The sequence below is a fragment of the Carya illinoinensis genome, chromosome 15, assembly GCF_018687715.1.
Source record: "Carya illinoinensis cultivar Pawnee chromosome 15, C.illinoinensisPawnee_v1, whole genome shotgun sequence".
NCBI classification, from domain to species: Eukaryota; Viridiplantae; Streptophyta; class Magnoliopsida; order Fagales; family Juglandaceae; genus Carya; species Carya illinoinensis.
The window spans coordinates 37,870,529-37,888,990 of record NC_056766.1 but is presented as its reverse complement, the minus strand read 5'-3'; the positions used below and the strand labels follow the sequence as shown (position 1 = coordinate 37,888,990).

Sequence of the window (18,462 nt, the reverse complement as noted above, 5' to 3'; positions counted from 1 at the left end):
CAATTAGATGTGTTTTTTTTTTTTTTTACAAGGTGGGTGGGAGTTAAGAATTTAAATTTTCTATTTTGAGAATCGGATATATATCATCAGGTTCTTGACAATTGGATAGTTTTTCTTTTTATTTGTGTGAAATTTTTATGTAGATTAAGAATCTTTTTTACTAAAACCTAATAGCTTAATACCATATGATCCCGTTATCTAAATGAAAAATTTGGATTCGAAATCCACGCTCCCTTATATTAATAACAAAATTCTTTCTATTTATTAATTTAATATCATCTATTTATTAGCTTGTATAAAGACGTGGGAGAGCTTAATATATATCAAATCATAAGAGAAATATTAGGAAAAAAAAATTAACAAAACCATTATTATCTCACTCATTAAAAAAGAATAAACAGATTAAATTATTAAACAATGTTAGGTCAATAGAGATAGAGCCATATAATTTTTTATGTTTTCCATAGAAAATTCTATGGATCATATTCACATCCCACTCCCATTATACTATAATCATCAGATGATATTGCCAATTAACCTTTTGAGGTTTTCATTAAAAAAAATATATTTTAACAACAAAAAAAATTATACAAAAGTAAATTCATAAATTAATGTGACTTGATATGACACATCAGATTGTAAAATTATTTTTTTTATAAGTAGATCTAACAGATTATAAGAAATCACATTGGTTTATGAGTTTATTTTGTATAATTTCTTTATATCTTGACAGTTAAAAATATGATATTGTAGATAATAAGATAATAATATAGTATGAAGCATTATAAATTTTCAAATTTCCTTTCTATAAAATCTATAGACTAAACTACAATCTTGTATTCAACAAGATTGTAGTCTTGATTAGCGTAGTGGCTCGAGCTCAATATCCTTATTGAAACTTTGTCCCCAGTCAATAATCTATTTCGGGGTGAAGTACTCATGAGATCAAGTTTGAAGAAAAAAGTTATCTTGATGGAAGAATTAGAAAATATGAAAAGATTACTATCCATATGTTCTACCGAAGTTGGCTAAACATATTGGAACATAAAAATGACATGAGCTTGATTGATGATTTTGGATCTACTAGAGCCTGGAAAGGTACATTAAGTGGATTTCACTATATTTATTAAGAATTTAATATTATCCATGAAAAAATTTACGCAAGCAGTCATAATTATTATAAGATCACTTTACGTGTCTATCTTCTTTTCACTCTAAACTTTAAAATTCGAGTAAAAAGTCTAAAGAAATCTTGGTTGGAGGGTATATATGTGTGTACAATTCCTTACATGCATATCACATTTACTTAAAATAATAATAATAAGAAGAAAAAGGAGGATAAGAAAAATAAAATATATATGAAAATGGAAAAAAGGGACATGACTTAGAATCCTTATAGTGTGCAAATTTCCCTCAATCCATTTGAAAAAAAAAATGTATAAATCTAGACTCATAAAAAATTATTTATAACAATGTGGCTTGTTCTTTTAAAATAATATTTTAAAATAGAATACATGAAACTTAAGCACTTTTAAAAGTTGAATTGTTAAATAAGTTGAAACGAGATTAGATAGTTTTATATAAAAAAATAAAAATTAAATAAAATATTATTATTATTATTTTGAGTTTTAAAAAAATTATATTGAAATTTAAAAAAATTAAATTATTTATTATATTGTATATAAAAATTTTTAAAAAAATAATAATAATAAAATTAAATAAATAAAAATAAAGTGAAATTACCGCACAATCCAAACCAGCCTACACTTCCATCCTTGGAAAACAGTAAATAGTTGGGGTACACGTTTTCATGTAAGCATGACTGAAAAGAGCAGGTGACCGAAACCCAAAACTGTGAAATGCCTCTAAAAGAGAGAACAAAACAGAAGTTACCGATGCGTACATGGTGTTGACAATTGCCGGTGAATTCAGTCTTTTAACCATTTCGTGGGACAAAGCATAACATTGTTACAAGGGAAATGTTTGTATGCCCCTCTTATTTGCCCTTTCAACGTGACCGCTGGTCACAATTTTTTTTTTTAATAGTTTTTTTACTTAATAATTAAGGAAGTAATTTTAAATATATTGATATTTTTTTTATTTTTTAAAAATGTTTAAATATATTAAAAAAATGTGAAATAAAAAATAAAAATAAAAAAAATTTACAAAAAGTGGCACGCCCAACTGTAAACACCAGACAGCATAGTAGCATCGTCCTTGTTATAAACATCATGTGTTTAATACGAAGATATTTATATAAAATTACGTTATTTTTATAAATTATTTTTATAAAAACATCCCTCATTTAAACTATGATTATACAAAAATTATAAAAAAAAAAAACAAAAAATTATAAGTGCATCATTTTCTAATAATCTCACTTCACGTTGATCACAATTTGATGATCTGCTCAAGAAAAATTGAAAACGGTTAAAATTATAAAACCAGAAAGTTCATTCAATCCATTACAAGAAATTAGGCTTTTTGCAACGCTTAAAAATCGTCATAAAAATTCACTAAAATCATTGTATTTGATCATTTTCAGCGATTTCAAACTCACTGCATGTTCGCCACTTTTAACCCGCCATTTTTGATCATTGCAGCAATAGAAAAAAAAAATCATTGATAAAAACCACTATTCTAATCGATTTTTTCTTGCTGCAAATGTTCAAAAAAATCGTTGCAAATGGTCTTCTCCATTTAAAAATAAATCCTCGAGGCCGATCAATAGATTTGGGTGTTTTTATATATGTTATGGTTTACTTTTTAAGAAATGATATTTACAGTCATAGAGTACGCAGACACCGCGTACTTTTTTTTAAAAAGTAAATAAATATAATATCTACATAAAAAAATTAATTAATTTTTTAATAATGAGCCTTACTCTTTTTCAAAATGAGTATACATACGGCATTTGCACAACTTATGATTATATCTAACATTTCTCATTTTTATAAGATTCATTTTTAACTAAAGCATTTCTCCTTAGATATTCAAATTAATATACGACCTGGAGTTGCCTCCATGCACTATTCCTCATCCAACTAATTTTACCGGTGAACCTGTTCCATTTTCATGTTCTCCCACGCCTACAGTTTTGTGCTTTCGTACGTAGTTTTGGATTGTTGAGCTATAAGGATGATCTATATATGTTTTGTTCTTTTCCATTGATGCAGATTGTACGTTGAGAAGTTTTCAGAAGGGTTTACTTTATAAGAGGCTGCATGCAATAATGGAGGCAACCTTTGCAGTTCTTGAACAATTTGTATATTTGGTACAGATTATGTGTAAAGAGACGGACAGAAAAAGATGTGTCATTCGGTTTGTCTTCTACGTACGTACGTACTGAGTCATTTACTTTAAAGGGAAAGCTTGTATTCCCCTCCCTTGTGACCGTTCAAATTGACAGTTGGTTTTTTCCTTTTTCCTTTTATTTATTTATTTATTTAATAATTAAAAAATAATTTTAAATATATTGGTGTATTTTTTTATTTTTTGAAAATATCAAATCTATTAAAAAATGTGAAAAAAAAAAACACAAAAAATACCTAGCGGTAAGCTTGAGCGATGTACTCTAAGCGACAGAGTAGCACCGCTCTACAAAAAATATTGATCTCTTATTTTTTCTTTAATATCTGTAATGAAAAAATCTTTTTATAATCTATTTTCTAATCATCATCTTATCATCTCATAATGTGACATTAAATGATAGATTTATAAGTACAATATAATAAATATTTTTTAATTATCTAATGTCATATCATAAGATGATAAGAATTGAAATGATGAGTAGTATTACTCATTTACAATCAATCTTACAGTTTAGCGGTCCATTAACCGGATGGAAAAAATATAAATTTAATTATTTGTATTATATTTCTAACACTCATTTTTAACGAACGGGTCAAACTCCTTCTCAATGAGTAAGTCCAACTAATGAAATATTGAATTAAATAAAATAAAGAGTAGAGTCGAAATTTAAACTCAAAATATTTATTATGATATCATATAAAATTATCACTTATCTTAAAAGTTTAAATTAATAAAAATATATAAATTTAATTATTCGTAGTAGAAGTTAGATAGGGAATCACTCTTTCACGTAAAAGGTGTGTGAAAGCATCGATGGCTTCAATGTTTCTATTTCAATGAAAAATTTATTTAGACTTGCGTATAGGCCGGCCCGCCTTGTTATTGGCTAAGGTTGAGGACGGTTGCATGCTTTTATACATTCTCATGTTTGAGAGTTAAAGCGATGGCAATTTTTTCAATAACAAATTAAGGCCATGTCTACGCTTACTGAACTTCAAATAAATTTTAAAAGAATTAGTTATTACGTAGTATGGAAGGATACATGAGCTAGTATTTCTCACTCTATTATAAGATGTGTTATTATTAACATAATTATTATCATCTTGTACTGCGATGAAGATCTTACTTGTTGATACATTTTTTCCGATGGGATCAGAGTCCAACAATACGGTTAAATAGCCCACAATGATGGTTTGGGTGTTGATATGTTACTCGAATGTTCATCCATGATATATATAAATGATAAATAAAACATATAAACTATAATTAAAGAGATAAAAATATAACGATTTATATGGTTTGACATAAAAGTTTATATATACAGATTGTTTGAGTGAAATCTACTATATTTGATAATTTTATAATTTTTCATAATCTTTCATAGCTCTCAATACAATGGAAGAAATAAGGTTCCAGAGAAGTTGAAGAAGATGCCTCATTTTTGGAGAGAGAGTCCCCTAAGATGGTAGAAGTCTTTCCTTGATGAGATATTTGCTCTTCCCATATTTGTAGTTAATTATCTCTTTCTTTTCTAGAGATTTCATTCCTTTTTTAAAGTAGACATGAAGTCCTACTTAACTTATATCACTTCATCAGTTGATTAAACTGACAAATATATATACATATATATATGTACAATCAATAGAGATTAAAAAGATTCTTAATGCATCTCAAAATTCTTATATTTAATTAGATCCGAGGTGGTTGGAAGTGAGTGTTTTCTAGAACCAAACGATCAACCAATAGGATCTAACTGCTATATACCTTGTACTTTGGAAACATTTCAACGAGCATGCTGCCAAGAGAAAAAAGCCACTTCATGGAGACAAGCATGCATGAGATCTTGATTCTTGTCAAAAGAGCATGACACCGACCAGAATGGCCAAAAGTTGCAATTATTGAATAATATTCAATTCCCATTCCCAAGAGTTGGACTATGCATGTGAAAAAACTTATTTACAAATTTCTTTGTAGACACAACGTAACATCTGAAACAAAAATTTTATATGTAATTATTTTTACATATTTTTTATACACCCTATTAATATGATTAGTTATATTATTTTTTTAATATAAAATAACTGATTTGGTCAATGACATTAGTTAAGTGCTCAATAAGTACGCAAAAGTGATTGTATGTAGTATAACTCGTGCCACATTCCAATATAAATATTTTCTGTACAGTCACTTTTACATATTTTTTGTGTACTTAACTGATGTGATTGGTTAAATTCTATATGATTGACTGCATCACTTGTTTTAATATAAAATAACTAATTTAGTCAATTATATCAGTGGAGTACATAATGATGACTGTATGTAATAAAACTCTTATTGATATAGAAACATTTCCGTACATAAGATAGTATAAAGAATTATTAATATATATATATATTATATATATATATATATATGGTGAATTTTGAAATTCTCATTCCTAAGTGTAACCCTTTTTGTTGTAGTTTAAGATAGAGGATGCTGAGAAGAGAGAAATGGTAGTTCCACCAAGGATTTCTACGAACATTTTGTACTGAATTTTTTTTTTTAATTTTTACTTAATGATTAAGGGAGTATTTTTTAATGAATTTGAAAATTTTATATTTTTAAAAATGTATAAATATGTTTAAAATTGTTAAAAAAACATAGAAAAATAAAACTTTATACTAGTCGATAAAAATAAAAAATAAATAAAAATTGGGTAGAAGTGTCGGTGGCCCTAGCAGCACTTGTTGAGAAAATCTTTTGTGAAACATGTCCTTGAGAATTGTTTTTTTTTTTTTTTCTTTTTTACTTTTTGAGTGAAAGAACGAGTAATTAATTATGGGCTTTTATGATAGATTTAGGTTATTGGACGAGGGGAGTCATATTTTCATGTGTGGGCCATGGGGGATAATTTATTGGACTGTGGTCCATATCAGACAATAAGGTCTTTAAAGGACATCATGTATTATGTCATTATCATAATATTTAGTAGTGGGCTTAAGTGAAGTTTATTAGGCCTTGGATTAAGCTAGCAAGATAATTGGGCCGTGGTTGTGGGACCCCTTTTCAGGGACTTTCATTTTTTAGTAGGGCCCTAAGACAGAGTGCCGTATAAGAAATATGAATGGCTAATATTAAATCACAAAAAATAAAAATAAAAATAAAAACAAGAATCTATGGTCAGTAGGTCACCCAAATTTCATTAACAATGAATGCAATGATTATTTGGGATATGAAAATGGGTAATAGCTAGAGATTTTCTAAAAAGTAATACTATATATAGTTATGCAATGCACAAACGTCATACAATTGCATTGAAAAAGAGTATAGTTTATTGTGAAAAAATTAATTATTTTTTATGAGGATATGGTATTTATTCATATTTTTCAAAGTAATTATGCAGGTGTACACTCATGACTGCAATTACTATTTCTCTATTCTAAATTTACTGCTAATTACAAGCTCTAATATTATTATTTGGCATCTTTAATGTCTTATACAAATTTGTAGCATAGAAGAGTTAAAGATTTTGAGAAAAAATATCGATTATTTCTTAAATAAATAATGGAACCAAAAAAAAAAAAAGATAAAAAAAAGTCTAATACGATGCTTTTATAAAAGATACAAGAAAAAATATTAGATAATAAAAAATAAGAAGTTGTTAAAAAAATGAATTATTGACCAATTGTTGGGATTAAGTCGATTTAGAAGTGAGTTTTTTTTTTTTTGTTAAGTGGCTGCCAGGCTCCAAATTTTATTGATAACTCTCAATGTTGACAGATGAATACTATATTCATGATAAAAAGTTTTGTGGGTCACAAAAATCTTGAAACCAAAAGTACTCTTATAAAAATCTAGAGTGTGCTGATCACTTTATATATTAGTATTATTAGTGCTGTGTTTGATGGCTTGGAGTGGTTGAAGTCACTGGTTATGCACCTCATAGAATGATTATACCTAGGAAACAAGAGCAAAACATTTAGAACAATTTCTCAAGGATATTTTGGAACAACTCTTAGAGCATTGGCAATGGCCTAGCCAAATGCCAATGCAAGTCTAAATTTTAACTAGATGTAAAAAAAAAATTAAAAAAAAAAAAAAAAAAAAAAAAAAAAAAAAAAAAAACCTCTACATTGGACTAACTAAACATCCAAAGTTTAACATTTGTGTTACAATATTTTTTAGTCCCTCTCCAAACCTGGCGAGGTACTGTTCATGGACCAAACTATATTTTATTATTTTATCTCCTTTCCTCTCACTCTTTCCCTCATTCTTTTATCTCTTTTCAACCCACAAGCTTCCTTGCTCTGTTCTCTCCCTCGTTCGTCTCTCTTCAACCTGCAAGCTTCTAGAAGATTGTGCAATTTTCTCCATGAATAGGCTTGGCACAACTCTATTAGGCAACAATCTCTATTCCTTTGTCCCTGACGGTCATTAACTCCTTCTGCATTGCAATCAAAGCCATTTCTCCACTACAAAGAGGTATTTTCTTTACCCCATGTTATCTTTTTTTTTTCTTGATTAGATTCCTCTATTTTCCCCCATTGCAAAGTGTTAGATTCTTCTGTTTTCTCCCACTACAACCAGTTATTGTAAATTGGCTTGAAGGGTTTTTGTTTGCAATGAGTTACTGTAAATCTTCTTCTTTTTTCACTGTCAGTTTAACATTGGATTGGGGTTTTTCATGCATGCAGAAGTTTGGTCTTGGTATATAGCCATGGTTTGTGTTGAGAAGGCCATGATTTTCAAGTTTTGATGCTTGTCAAAATTGGGCGTTTTATGTTCCTTTTCATCTGTTTATCAAATATGATTAAAATATATAATATTATATTATTATTTAGATTTTAAGATGGCTAGTCCAATATAGACTTATCTATCTAAAAGTTTATGTTTTGGCCAAAAAGTAAGATTCAAACCAAATTTTGAACTTGGCAATAGCTAGGTCATTGCCAATGCTTAAATTCTCTATTCTCTTATTCTCCACATCATAATTTGTTCATTACAATGAACTCTATTTATAGAAGAGCTTGGCAGCCAAAGGAACAGTAAATAGTTAATGGTAACATCATTGCTTACATAAACTAGAGTTCAAGACATAAATTTTGTCAACATTCTTAGGCGGATAACTAGATTACCCATCCATCCATATTAAGGGGTAGGTATTGTGTTTAAGACCTTATACCCGCAACCCTAGTTTAAAACTCTATATTCGCAATCACGGTTTATTTTTTTAAAAAAATTAAGTTATATCCAACCTAGGTACCCAAATTTAACCCTAGTACAATTCAGGTACCAGGATTTAAAAAATAAAAATTAGAAAAAATATATGGAGTTTTTTGTAAAGTTGCGTCTACTCGAGTACCAAGGTTTCAAGTTTCAAAATCTTTACTTTTCTAAGTACTGGCCTTGTTTATGACCCAGGTTAACTCCGGTGGGTATCCGGCCAAGCCACAATATACACCGGGGTATAGTCGGGTACCCGAGTGAACAATCTTATGTATTATTGTAGTCTTTGTGGCCTTCCATGTAGGTTTTTGTTAGATAAAAGATGACCGAGGAGGGTTCTAATTATTATAAAGATTAAAAATCCAAAGAGTGATTTGATAAAATTGGAAATGTAAGGATCAAAAGATAAACGTGCAAAACAAGAACATAGGGGTTGTTTATGCATTCCAATCTTAATTTTAATATATTTGAAGTTTGTTTGGAATATTTTCTGGAATGATCCTTTTACGTATGTACATATTATGTGCCAGAAAGAAAATAAATGATCCTCTTATATTATATGTACTGACTCATTTTTATTTGCAACTTTGCACTCAAAATTAAGCCTAACTCTAAATTCTCAAAAAGTGGTATATTTTGAAACTCAATGATGTCTTGTTTTGCCAAAATTTATGCTATGCTTTAGGGCTTAATTTTTGGTTGGCTGCTTGAGTATTGCCAAATTCAAATTAGCTAATTTGAATTATGTCCATTGCAATACCTAGTGAAGCGTTGAGCAAAAGTTGGACATAATTTGTAATAGCCAATTAAAGGTTGGTTTGGAGAGTGAGATAAGATGAGAATTTTGTAAATAGTAGTGATAAGCTGATAGTTTGTAAATAGTAGTGAGATATATAGTTTGAGTTGAGTATTTTTTAGATTTTGAAAAATAAAAGAGAGAGAGTTCAATGAAAAATATTATAAAGCTAAAATATTGTTAGAATTTAGTTTTATAATATTATTTTTGTTTAAATATTTGAAAAAATTGGAATTGTTTTTTATTTTTTTATTTGAAAGTTTGAGAAAGTAATAATGATTAATTTTAAAACGTTGTAATAATTAGTTTAAAAATTTTGTATTTGAATTATGTTTGTGAATAAGATAGGATATGATGAAAAGAAATCATATTAGAATTTTGTCTCATTTGAGTCCCCAAACCTGCCTTAAGTGTTAGCCTCGTTACAAGAAAAATACTTTATGCAATCAGTTATTTTCGAAGAAAATGCTCAATATTTCTTATCAAAATGAGTATATTTTTGTCACAAATAACTTGTCACAAATAATTATTTAAATTAAAGTTGAATTCTTGAATAATGCTTTGCTTAACTTAAACATGTACGTAATTAATTTGGATTCCAATTTTCATTTTTCTTTTTTTTTTTTTAGACTTTTACTTTGCATGCCTAAAGTGTTTGGGATACTCGAAATCAGGATGCACATAGCTAGCTTAAACAGTAATTAAATAGCAATGTTGACATGGCCAGTGTTAAGGACGTGTCCCATTGCCAATCTGCAACCATTCACCTAAAAATCATCAGAGTCTTGCGGGGATTCACCTGAAAACAATTCGATGTTTAAGTCAGTGAAAGAAAACCATAATGAATCTTAATTGTTCCTTCTCAATTATCAAAAGTTACCTGGTATATATAGGCTTGCTTGCAATACTTATCTTACCCAGAACTTATCATTATAGATCACTACTCAGTATTTTGAGTAATCATGTCATGTCCCGATGTCTCTATCCTTCCGTCAAAGGTGGCGCGGTATATATCTTTCTTTAGATTCTCCTTATCTTCTCACGTAGGCCCCTTGATCTGTCCTTTGGATTTTTATAGTTTAATGGACCTTTTTAGATATTTATGGCAAGATTGGCCTTTTGGTTCAAATAGTCCCTCTAGCCAGATATGTAGATATGTATATATATATATATATATATTTTTTTATATCTATATCCAATAATCCAACCTTAAATCCTATCGATAAGGAGGCCAACCGTATAACAGAGCCCTATATAAAAATGTGGGTAGAGACACGTACTCACTAGCAATCCCTGAGTAATGACTGTTTTTACTTTTTATCCTTTACACAAGAAAAATGACATTCTTTATTTTTTTAATTTTATTTTATTATGTCAGACATTTAATTAAATATTTGTCATTTAAATAATTTCTATCAACACTTAAAGTGCACTGCATTTTTTTCTTGAGATATAGACTTCATTAATTCATGAAAGCGAAGTTACATCTGTGACTTGATACAATTACAAGCCAACTACTCACAATTGGGGCTCTCCCAATATACAAATTCTTTTGTGACTGCTATAGTCTTAACTTCTATAACTTTCTACAGACAACCGTCTAAAAGATAACATTCTGTTTAAAGCAGAGTTTCATCCCCCACCCTCTAGAGGAGGAGATGGCTTTCAAACCTTACCCTTCAAATGAAGAGATAAGGACTTTCATTCTATGGATAAAATGTATGAGAGACTATTTCTTTCTTTTTTTTTTTTACCTAAACAAAAGCAAATAATAAAAGATAGATGTGAAAATGATGAATTACAGTTTGAAAAATCGTAGATCCGCATTTTCAACATTCTAGGAAAAAAATACAAAAGAAAATAGACTATGGTGGCACGTGAGAGACACGCGCCATTCTAGAAGTTTAGCTGATGATCGGGTTTGAAGAAACCGAGGGCTCTGGTCCCTGCCACACGTGGCGACAGCAAGAGCTTCCCTATACTGCAGCATGTGGAACTCACGTGCACTTTGACCCGCACATATGACTCACATGCTGCTTCGTTCGATGAAATTTTTTGCCTATCTAAAGGATCGGCGACTTGGGAATCCTGTGGTAGAGTACATGGTGTTCGGTGGGATCTAGAGAACAACAGATCGGCGTTTCACCTCCCTTTAGTCAGAAAACATAACAAAAGACTGAAAAAAAATACTACACATTGTTTGGTCTAAACATATGGGAAGAGGGAGGGAGGAGCCAAAACTACACCTCCCTTGCCTAGTTTTTACTAGAGGCGAGACCCAAAAGAAAAGTGTGAGAGAGAACAGCAGCAACCCTAGCATGGGTCTAGGTTTATAACATTTACTAAATATAATTGACAATGAAATATATTATAACAAAGAATTTTACAATATTTGAAAGAAAAAGTGTGGGAAAATCTCAATCTATTTAAGCATTTTTATTGTGAGAAGTGTTAAAGTTAATAGTTATAATTAAGATATTCCAAAACAATAAATTCATTAACTAATGATTTAAATCTAATGTATTACATCATTATATCAAACTCAAAGCATGCCAACATTCATGAATGGGAAATACTAGGTTACCCCATGGTTGCCTCTAGATGTGACTACACTTGTATTTTATTTTATTTTATTTAATGGTTAAGAAAATAATTATTTGTAATAATTTTTTTTTTCTAAAATCAAACTTTCATTAATAGAAACAGAATTACAAAGAATTCTTATAAACCCAAATAGCTTGGGATACATTATATGGAACATCTACCCCCCACATTACAATATCATCCACATTCCAAGCATAACAAGCCAACCTATGTGCTGCTATATAAAATGTGAACATGTTGAATTTTGCACACACTAAACAAATTCATTAGACTTTGAGTTTCTTTGATTAGATTTCCAAGCCTGGAATAAGATGTTGCAGTTGCTGTTTGTAATTCATTGATCATGACCAAGCAGTCACTTTCAATAATTAACTAAAAAAAACCAACATACAAGCAAAACTAAAGTCCTCTGAAAATGGCTAACAACTCTATCATTTCTGGACCAGCAACTTCATTTTCTACTTTACTAACTACCATAACACATTCCCTTTCTCATCCTTGAGTATAGCCCCCACTCCAGCTTTATGTTGAGTAAAAAACATGGCTCCTGCATCAACATTAAGTTTGAGGAAACCATGAGGAGGAACCTTCCATCTGCATTGCATCTTCGGATTAGGGCTAGATATAGTCACTAGTTCTTTGTGGAACTTTTGCAAAGACAATTCATGGGCAATCACCTGTCTTGGGTCATAAAGTGTATTTTCATGTATCATTTTGTTTCTTCTAAACCAAAGACTCCATTTAATTAAAAAAAAAAAAAAAGTTTAGCAATTCATCCATTGTCCCCTTCTCTTTCAGCATCAAAACTACCTTAAAGAAACTACTCAGATTTTCACTATCTTGCAATCTAGGCAGAAATTTCTTCCTTACTTCCTTAAGTGTGGGGCAATAGATAAAAGCATGTACAAGATCCTCTTGTTCCTCTATGCAGAAACAATAAGTAGTGTCAACTTCAATATGCTTTTCCTGATATTATAAAGAGTGGGATCGAAGATTATTAGTGATTTTATGTATTTTTAAAATATTTAAAATTTTTTGAAAAACTCTTAAAAGAAAAATGAAAAATATTCAAATGCACTAAAGGACACTCCAATGATACATACTGAACGACAAATAATATTATTCTTTATAAATTTATTTTTATAAAATTTATATTAGAGAGTTAAAAAGCATCGATTTCACTTTTATCGTAGGATAATGATAGGCTTACTACTCTATTATCACCCCTTTATATTTACTACTCTTAGTATATTTGAAAGTTTTATTTATTTTTTATTATTTTTTAAGTGTTTTTCTAACATTATCAATCATTTAAAAAAATTAAAAAAAATATGTAACTTTACTAGTTAATAGTCACTTACTTAACTGTTAAATAAAAAAAAATAAAAAAAACGGTAGGAAGATAATAAATCCTATCATTATACTCGTATTTATTTTTGGTAATGAGATTTTACCATATTTGGTATGGGTTCTCTGCTATAAAGCCGAAGTACAATCTAGCTAGGCTAGCTACGACGTTAAACGCGATGAAAGGTCTGTTTAAAAGTTATGAGAAATGCTGCTCTTATATACGGGTATCCCAACAAATTATTTTATATTTTTATTTAATAATTAAAAAAATAATTTTTTAATAATATTAGTGAATTTTTTTTATAAAATAAAATAATTGAAAGTGCTAAAAAATATGTATATAAAAATAAAAATTTTATATACAATCACTTTTACAGTGATATGTGATCATGGGAGCCACTCAAAAGGTATTTTTGGCATATCGTCGATGTGCCAAGGATTTTGACCCTAAACATCAATCATTTTCGTTGATATTATTTCATGTGCCAAGGATTTTGAGCCTAAACATCAATCATTTTCGTTGATATTATTTCAAAGGAGAAGAGAGAAAAAGGCAGGGAGATGCTTCGTAATATTGCATGACATTCACACAGTTTTTCTTTTCTTTTTGTTTTTTCCCATACAAATTTCAAAGAAGAATACAGATCAGTCGACATAGAGTGAGTACTAGGGTTCAGCATATGTACAGTCCTAGCTAGGCCCTCTATCCAACAGATGAGATATAATTAAACAATTATGGCATTCAAAGTTACGCACTGGATTCAGGTACACTAACTCCAGAATAGAGTCATTCCATCATAATGACCAAGGGACTATAACCTTGAAGGAAAGCTGTGAGATATCATGCATAAATAGGAGCTGCATGCTGGGCGCTGCACATCCCCAGGACCCTGCACAACGTAGATTCTGAATGGGAGGGCACTCAAGCACCAACAAAAAAGAAACCAGTTTTATCGAACACTACTAGAAAGCAAGGAAAGGTACGGACTACTAGATTCCAAAGAAAGAGACAGCATACACATAACTCATTTTTACTAGCAAATGAAAGTGTTCAAAATAATTAATATGCATGGTTCTCTACCATATATATATATATATATATATAATCTCAAACTAACTAGACATGAGATGGATACATATGATATTTTTTGATTGGAGAATGGAGTGGAGATGGGATTGGATCATGAGATGTATGGGATGGATTATGAGGCGGTAAAAAGCAGCAGAATAGGAGAAGAAACAGATCCATAATCCACTGTTAATTTCTATATGGTTTGTATGTAAGTGTGTGTGTGTGTGTGTGAGAGAGAGAGAGAGAGAGAGAGAGAGAGAATGTGTGGACAGAGAAAAGGGCAAAGGAAGGGGCCGAGAGAGGGAGAGGGGCAGTTCGGATTGAGAATAAGTGTGAAAGGCACGAGACATGAGGAGAACAATAAATGAGAAGGGAGGGTAAAGAAAAGGGTGATGAGGCTTATGATAACCCTTATGATCGTCACGTCGTTTTTCATTCACTACTCCCCAAAAACCTCCCAGAATTCCACGCTTCCTCTTCTTTCTCTCTCCTCTCTCTCTCTCTCTCCCCACCGTCCTTTACTTTTTTTCTTCCTTTCTTTTCTTTTGTTTTCTCTATTTTATTTATTTTTACTTTGTCGTCATCCTCTCTCTCTCTCTCTCTCTCTCTCTCTCTCTCTCTCTCTCTCTAAATAGCCTAGTCAACCTCATGTCTTGCTAACTTTGTTCCATATTAAACCAACACCATTCTCTCTTTCTTTTGGCCTAGCTAGTGATGATCAATCTCCATCTCTGAATGTCTGAAACTCAAAATACTACTATTTCAGCTCAACTCACCCATTTTCAACATTACCTCTCTTCAAAGGCATCAATACATACTATTTATAATTGCATGTCGACTTCCAATATGCCATTCTCTTGAATATTAATACTCTCTTCCTTTATTTACTACTACAACTCCATACTTTCACCCATCGTATCGAAACTTGTTACCCTAGAGGGAAAGGGAGAGTATGTAAGAGATCTATTTAAAGCGCCCCGCCACTTTACTCCCCTACTTCATGTTCCATCTTATAGCTCTTCACATATAGTTAACACTTCAATCTGCTCCGCCTAGAGAGTGAGAGAGAAAGAAACCCTACTTGTCTTTCCTGGTCTTCATCAATATGTGGATGATGGGTTATAGTGATGGTGGGGAGTTTAACATGCCTGACTCATTCAACGGCCGGAAACTTCGGCCGCTCATCCCAAGGCCTCTGCTATCAGCAAACAACAATTCAACCACAACCCCTCCTCCTTGCTTGAGCCGTCTTCATGGCACGGATTTCTTTTCGCAATATCACCATATGGGTATGTGTTTTTTCTGTGTGTTTGAGTAAATTTGTTTTTGTCATGTGCTAGTAAGCTTGTTCCCAGGTTGTCTGTGTCTCTGTGTGTGTTTGTTTCAAATGGCTATTTGTTGCAGCAGCTGTGGCTGAGCAGAACAAGAGAGAGTTCAATACTCCGCCGGTTGTAGTGAGCTCAAGGTGGAATCCGACACCGGAGCAGTTGAGGGCGCTGGAAGAATTATACAGACGTGGGACGCGGACTCCTTCGGCTGAGCAAATTCAGCATATTACAGCACAGCTTCGAAAATACGGTAAGATTGAAGGGAAGAATGTTTTCTACTGGTTCCAGAATCACAAGGCGAGAGAGAGACAGAAACGCCGTCGTCAAATGGAATCGGATCCTGACGCACACCACCGAGATATCGAAAACTTGGAGAGGAAAGAATTAGGTACGTAAAACGAAAGTAATATAATTAACTTTAATCTGTCCATTGTTATTATTATAGTCACATAGAGTTCATGTCATAGAGAGAGAGAGAGAGAGAGAGAGAGAGAGAGAGAGAGAGAGAGAGAGAGAGAGAGGTGAGCTGATTTGTATGGCATCTTCCATTACCTTTGGTGTTAGAGATGCTTGATTTGGGTTGCTTTTTTCTAGTCTGATAGTTCTTTCGAGATGTAAAGTTGTATTCTTTTTGTTTTTCTTTTTGTCTACAGGGGCAAGCAAGACAGTGTTTGAAGTTGAACAGACAAAGAACTGGGCACCCCATACGAACTGCAGTACTCCTGCAGAGGTCTATTTCTACCTTCCTTTGTCTCTGTCTTCCAGCATAGACTAACCCTCCTTTTTCAACTTGAAATGCCTTTAGTCTCTAAAAAGTCAGTAAGAAGTAATTAAGCAGGGATAATTTGGATATGATTACGATCTAGATCATGTTGAGTTTATAATAAAAGGTGGTATTGGAAGATATGCACTAGGGAACCAACAAAAGCTTTGTTTGTTGGGAAATGAAAAGGGTCTAAAAGCTGGATTCCTTCCTTTCTGTCGGGGCTGCTGTTATGAAACTTAGCCTGGGATTTTGGGTCTTGTGCTTATTCATGTCATTTAGGCCAGTTTTAGGGGCGCCCCCCCTTGACATTCTATAGAAATGAGCACCTTGATATCGAAAGGACAATGGTAACCCTATTAGCGTGGTGCTATGTCTATTTTGTCTTCTTTTGGACCATGTCCTCTGGTATTCAGAGAATAGCAATTTACTTTCTTAAGTGAATTAGGCCGGGAGTGCCCTGGTTAATTAATGAAAAATGTTTGGTTCGTTTTATATCAAATATCAGATTTGGAGATTTCATGAGATGCATGTCTTTAATGATTTTCAGGAATCTGTTTCAACACAAAAGGCAGCAAAAGCAGCAGCAGTGGCAGAATGTAGGACAGATGGATGGATCCAATTCGATGAAGGAGAATTACAGCAAAGAAGAAACTTTGTGGAAACGAATGCCACGTGGCAGATGATGCAGTTGTCTTTTTGTGCTCCAACCGCCCACCTCATAAACACCCCTACTACTTTATCTTCTGCTGCAGCTGCTGCTGCTACTACCACAGCCCCAGCAACAACAAGATCAACAATTGACCAAAAGTCCATCAAGACTCGTGACCTGAACATCTTTATAGCACCCTACAGATCAGAAAGGGGTCTTAACTACTTGAACAATGTCAGCGATGAATTTGAAGATATTGATGATCATGGCTGTGGGGAGTCTCAAACCCTTCAACTCTTCCCTCTTCGGAGTAGCAGGAGGCCGGATGGAAACGATAACATTAACGACAAAGAGACTGAGATATCAGATTCAGACATGAATGCCAACTTCACACCTTGCCAGTTTTTTGAGTTCCTTCCATTGAAAAACTAAACCATACATGGGAGTTTATCTTTGGTGGGCCAGGAGAGGCGGCCAGGAATATTATATAGTCGATTCTCATATATTCCATGCGATATATCATGTATGGATGGAAGTTGATATAGCTAGCTAGGTTTAGTAATTGGAGTACTGATGTTGCATGTAATCTTAATAGAAAATGGGACTCGTTTATTGTTAATGATGTAACATTTCATCGATCATGAATATGCAATATGGGTAAGATGCGGGTATGAAATAAGGTTGCCTTAAAAATGCATTTGGACCATATTTGTCGGTTTACCGATAAAAACAGACATTTGCGCTTATCAAGAGAATATCACATGAGTGGTTTATTAAATTTGAATGGATGCAGTCCTTGTCTGACCACACATCATGATACGATCTTGCGTTTCATTTTCTTGCAATGTGCATGAGAGAGAGAGAGAGAGAGAGAGAGTTGGGTACGTCCTTGACGGGATCTGAAATGAACAAGATGAGAAAGTTTGACGTATGTTGAAATAAGGGATCTGAAATGGTGGTTAGATGTGTAAGGCTTTGATGTTGAGGTGACAAAGGATTTGGCCAAAAGAGTTATTTTCTTCTTTCGACGTTACATATTCTGTATCATAAGATCATGTTAAGTACTGCATGGTATATCCTATATATATAAATCATTTTCCAAATTTAAATTGGCACGATGTCGGTGAAAGACCTATTTGCTCGGAAAAAAGAGAGTAAAAAAATACCGGTGAAAGTACAAGAAAGCCCGCCAGATATAAATTTGAGGATTAAAACTACGACATCAAAATAATATTTATAATTTTAAAGTGTATAAATTTTACGAAATTTTTTAATTTAAAATATTCGTAAAAAAATCATTTCTTAATGATGGCCGGAATTTATTTATTTTTTAAATAGAGTACATGCACACATAACTTGTATTGTTTAAAACTGTAT

The 18,462-nt window shown here is 31.8% G+C and overlaps 1 protein-coding gene across 2 annotated transcripts; it reads left to right on the top strand.

Annotated features, from left to right (window-relative positions):
- Positions 1-14,976: 14,976 nt before the first annotated feature.
- LOC122295794 (WUSCHEL-related homeobox 1) lies at positions 14,977-17,869 on the top strand. 2 transcript variants are annotated; one of them, XM_043105051.1, is made up of 4 exons: positions 14,977-15,631; positions 15,747-16,058; positions 16,324-16,400; positions 16,984-17,869. In XM_043105051.1, exons 1-4 carry the CDS (start codon positions 15,448-15,450, stop codon positions 17,515-17,517), a joined length of 1,107 nt encoding a protein of 368 aa, XP_042960985.1. In that variant the 5' UTR covers positions 14,977-15,447; the 3' UTR covers positions 17,518-17,869. The 2 variants fall into 2 exon arrangements, with proteins under 2 accessions (XP_042960985.1, XP_042960986.1); XM_043105052.1 differs by having other exon boundaries at positions 14,978-15,631; positions 15,750-16,058.
- Positions 17,870-18,462: the final 593 nt, after the last annotated feature.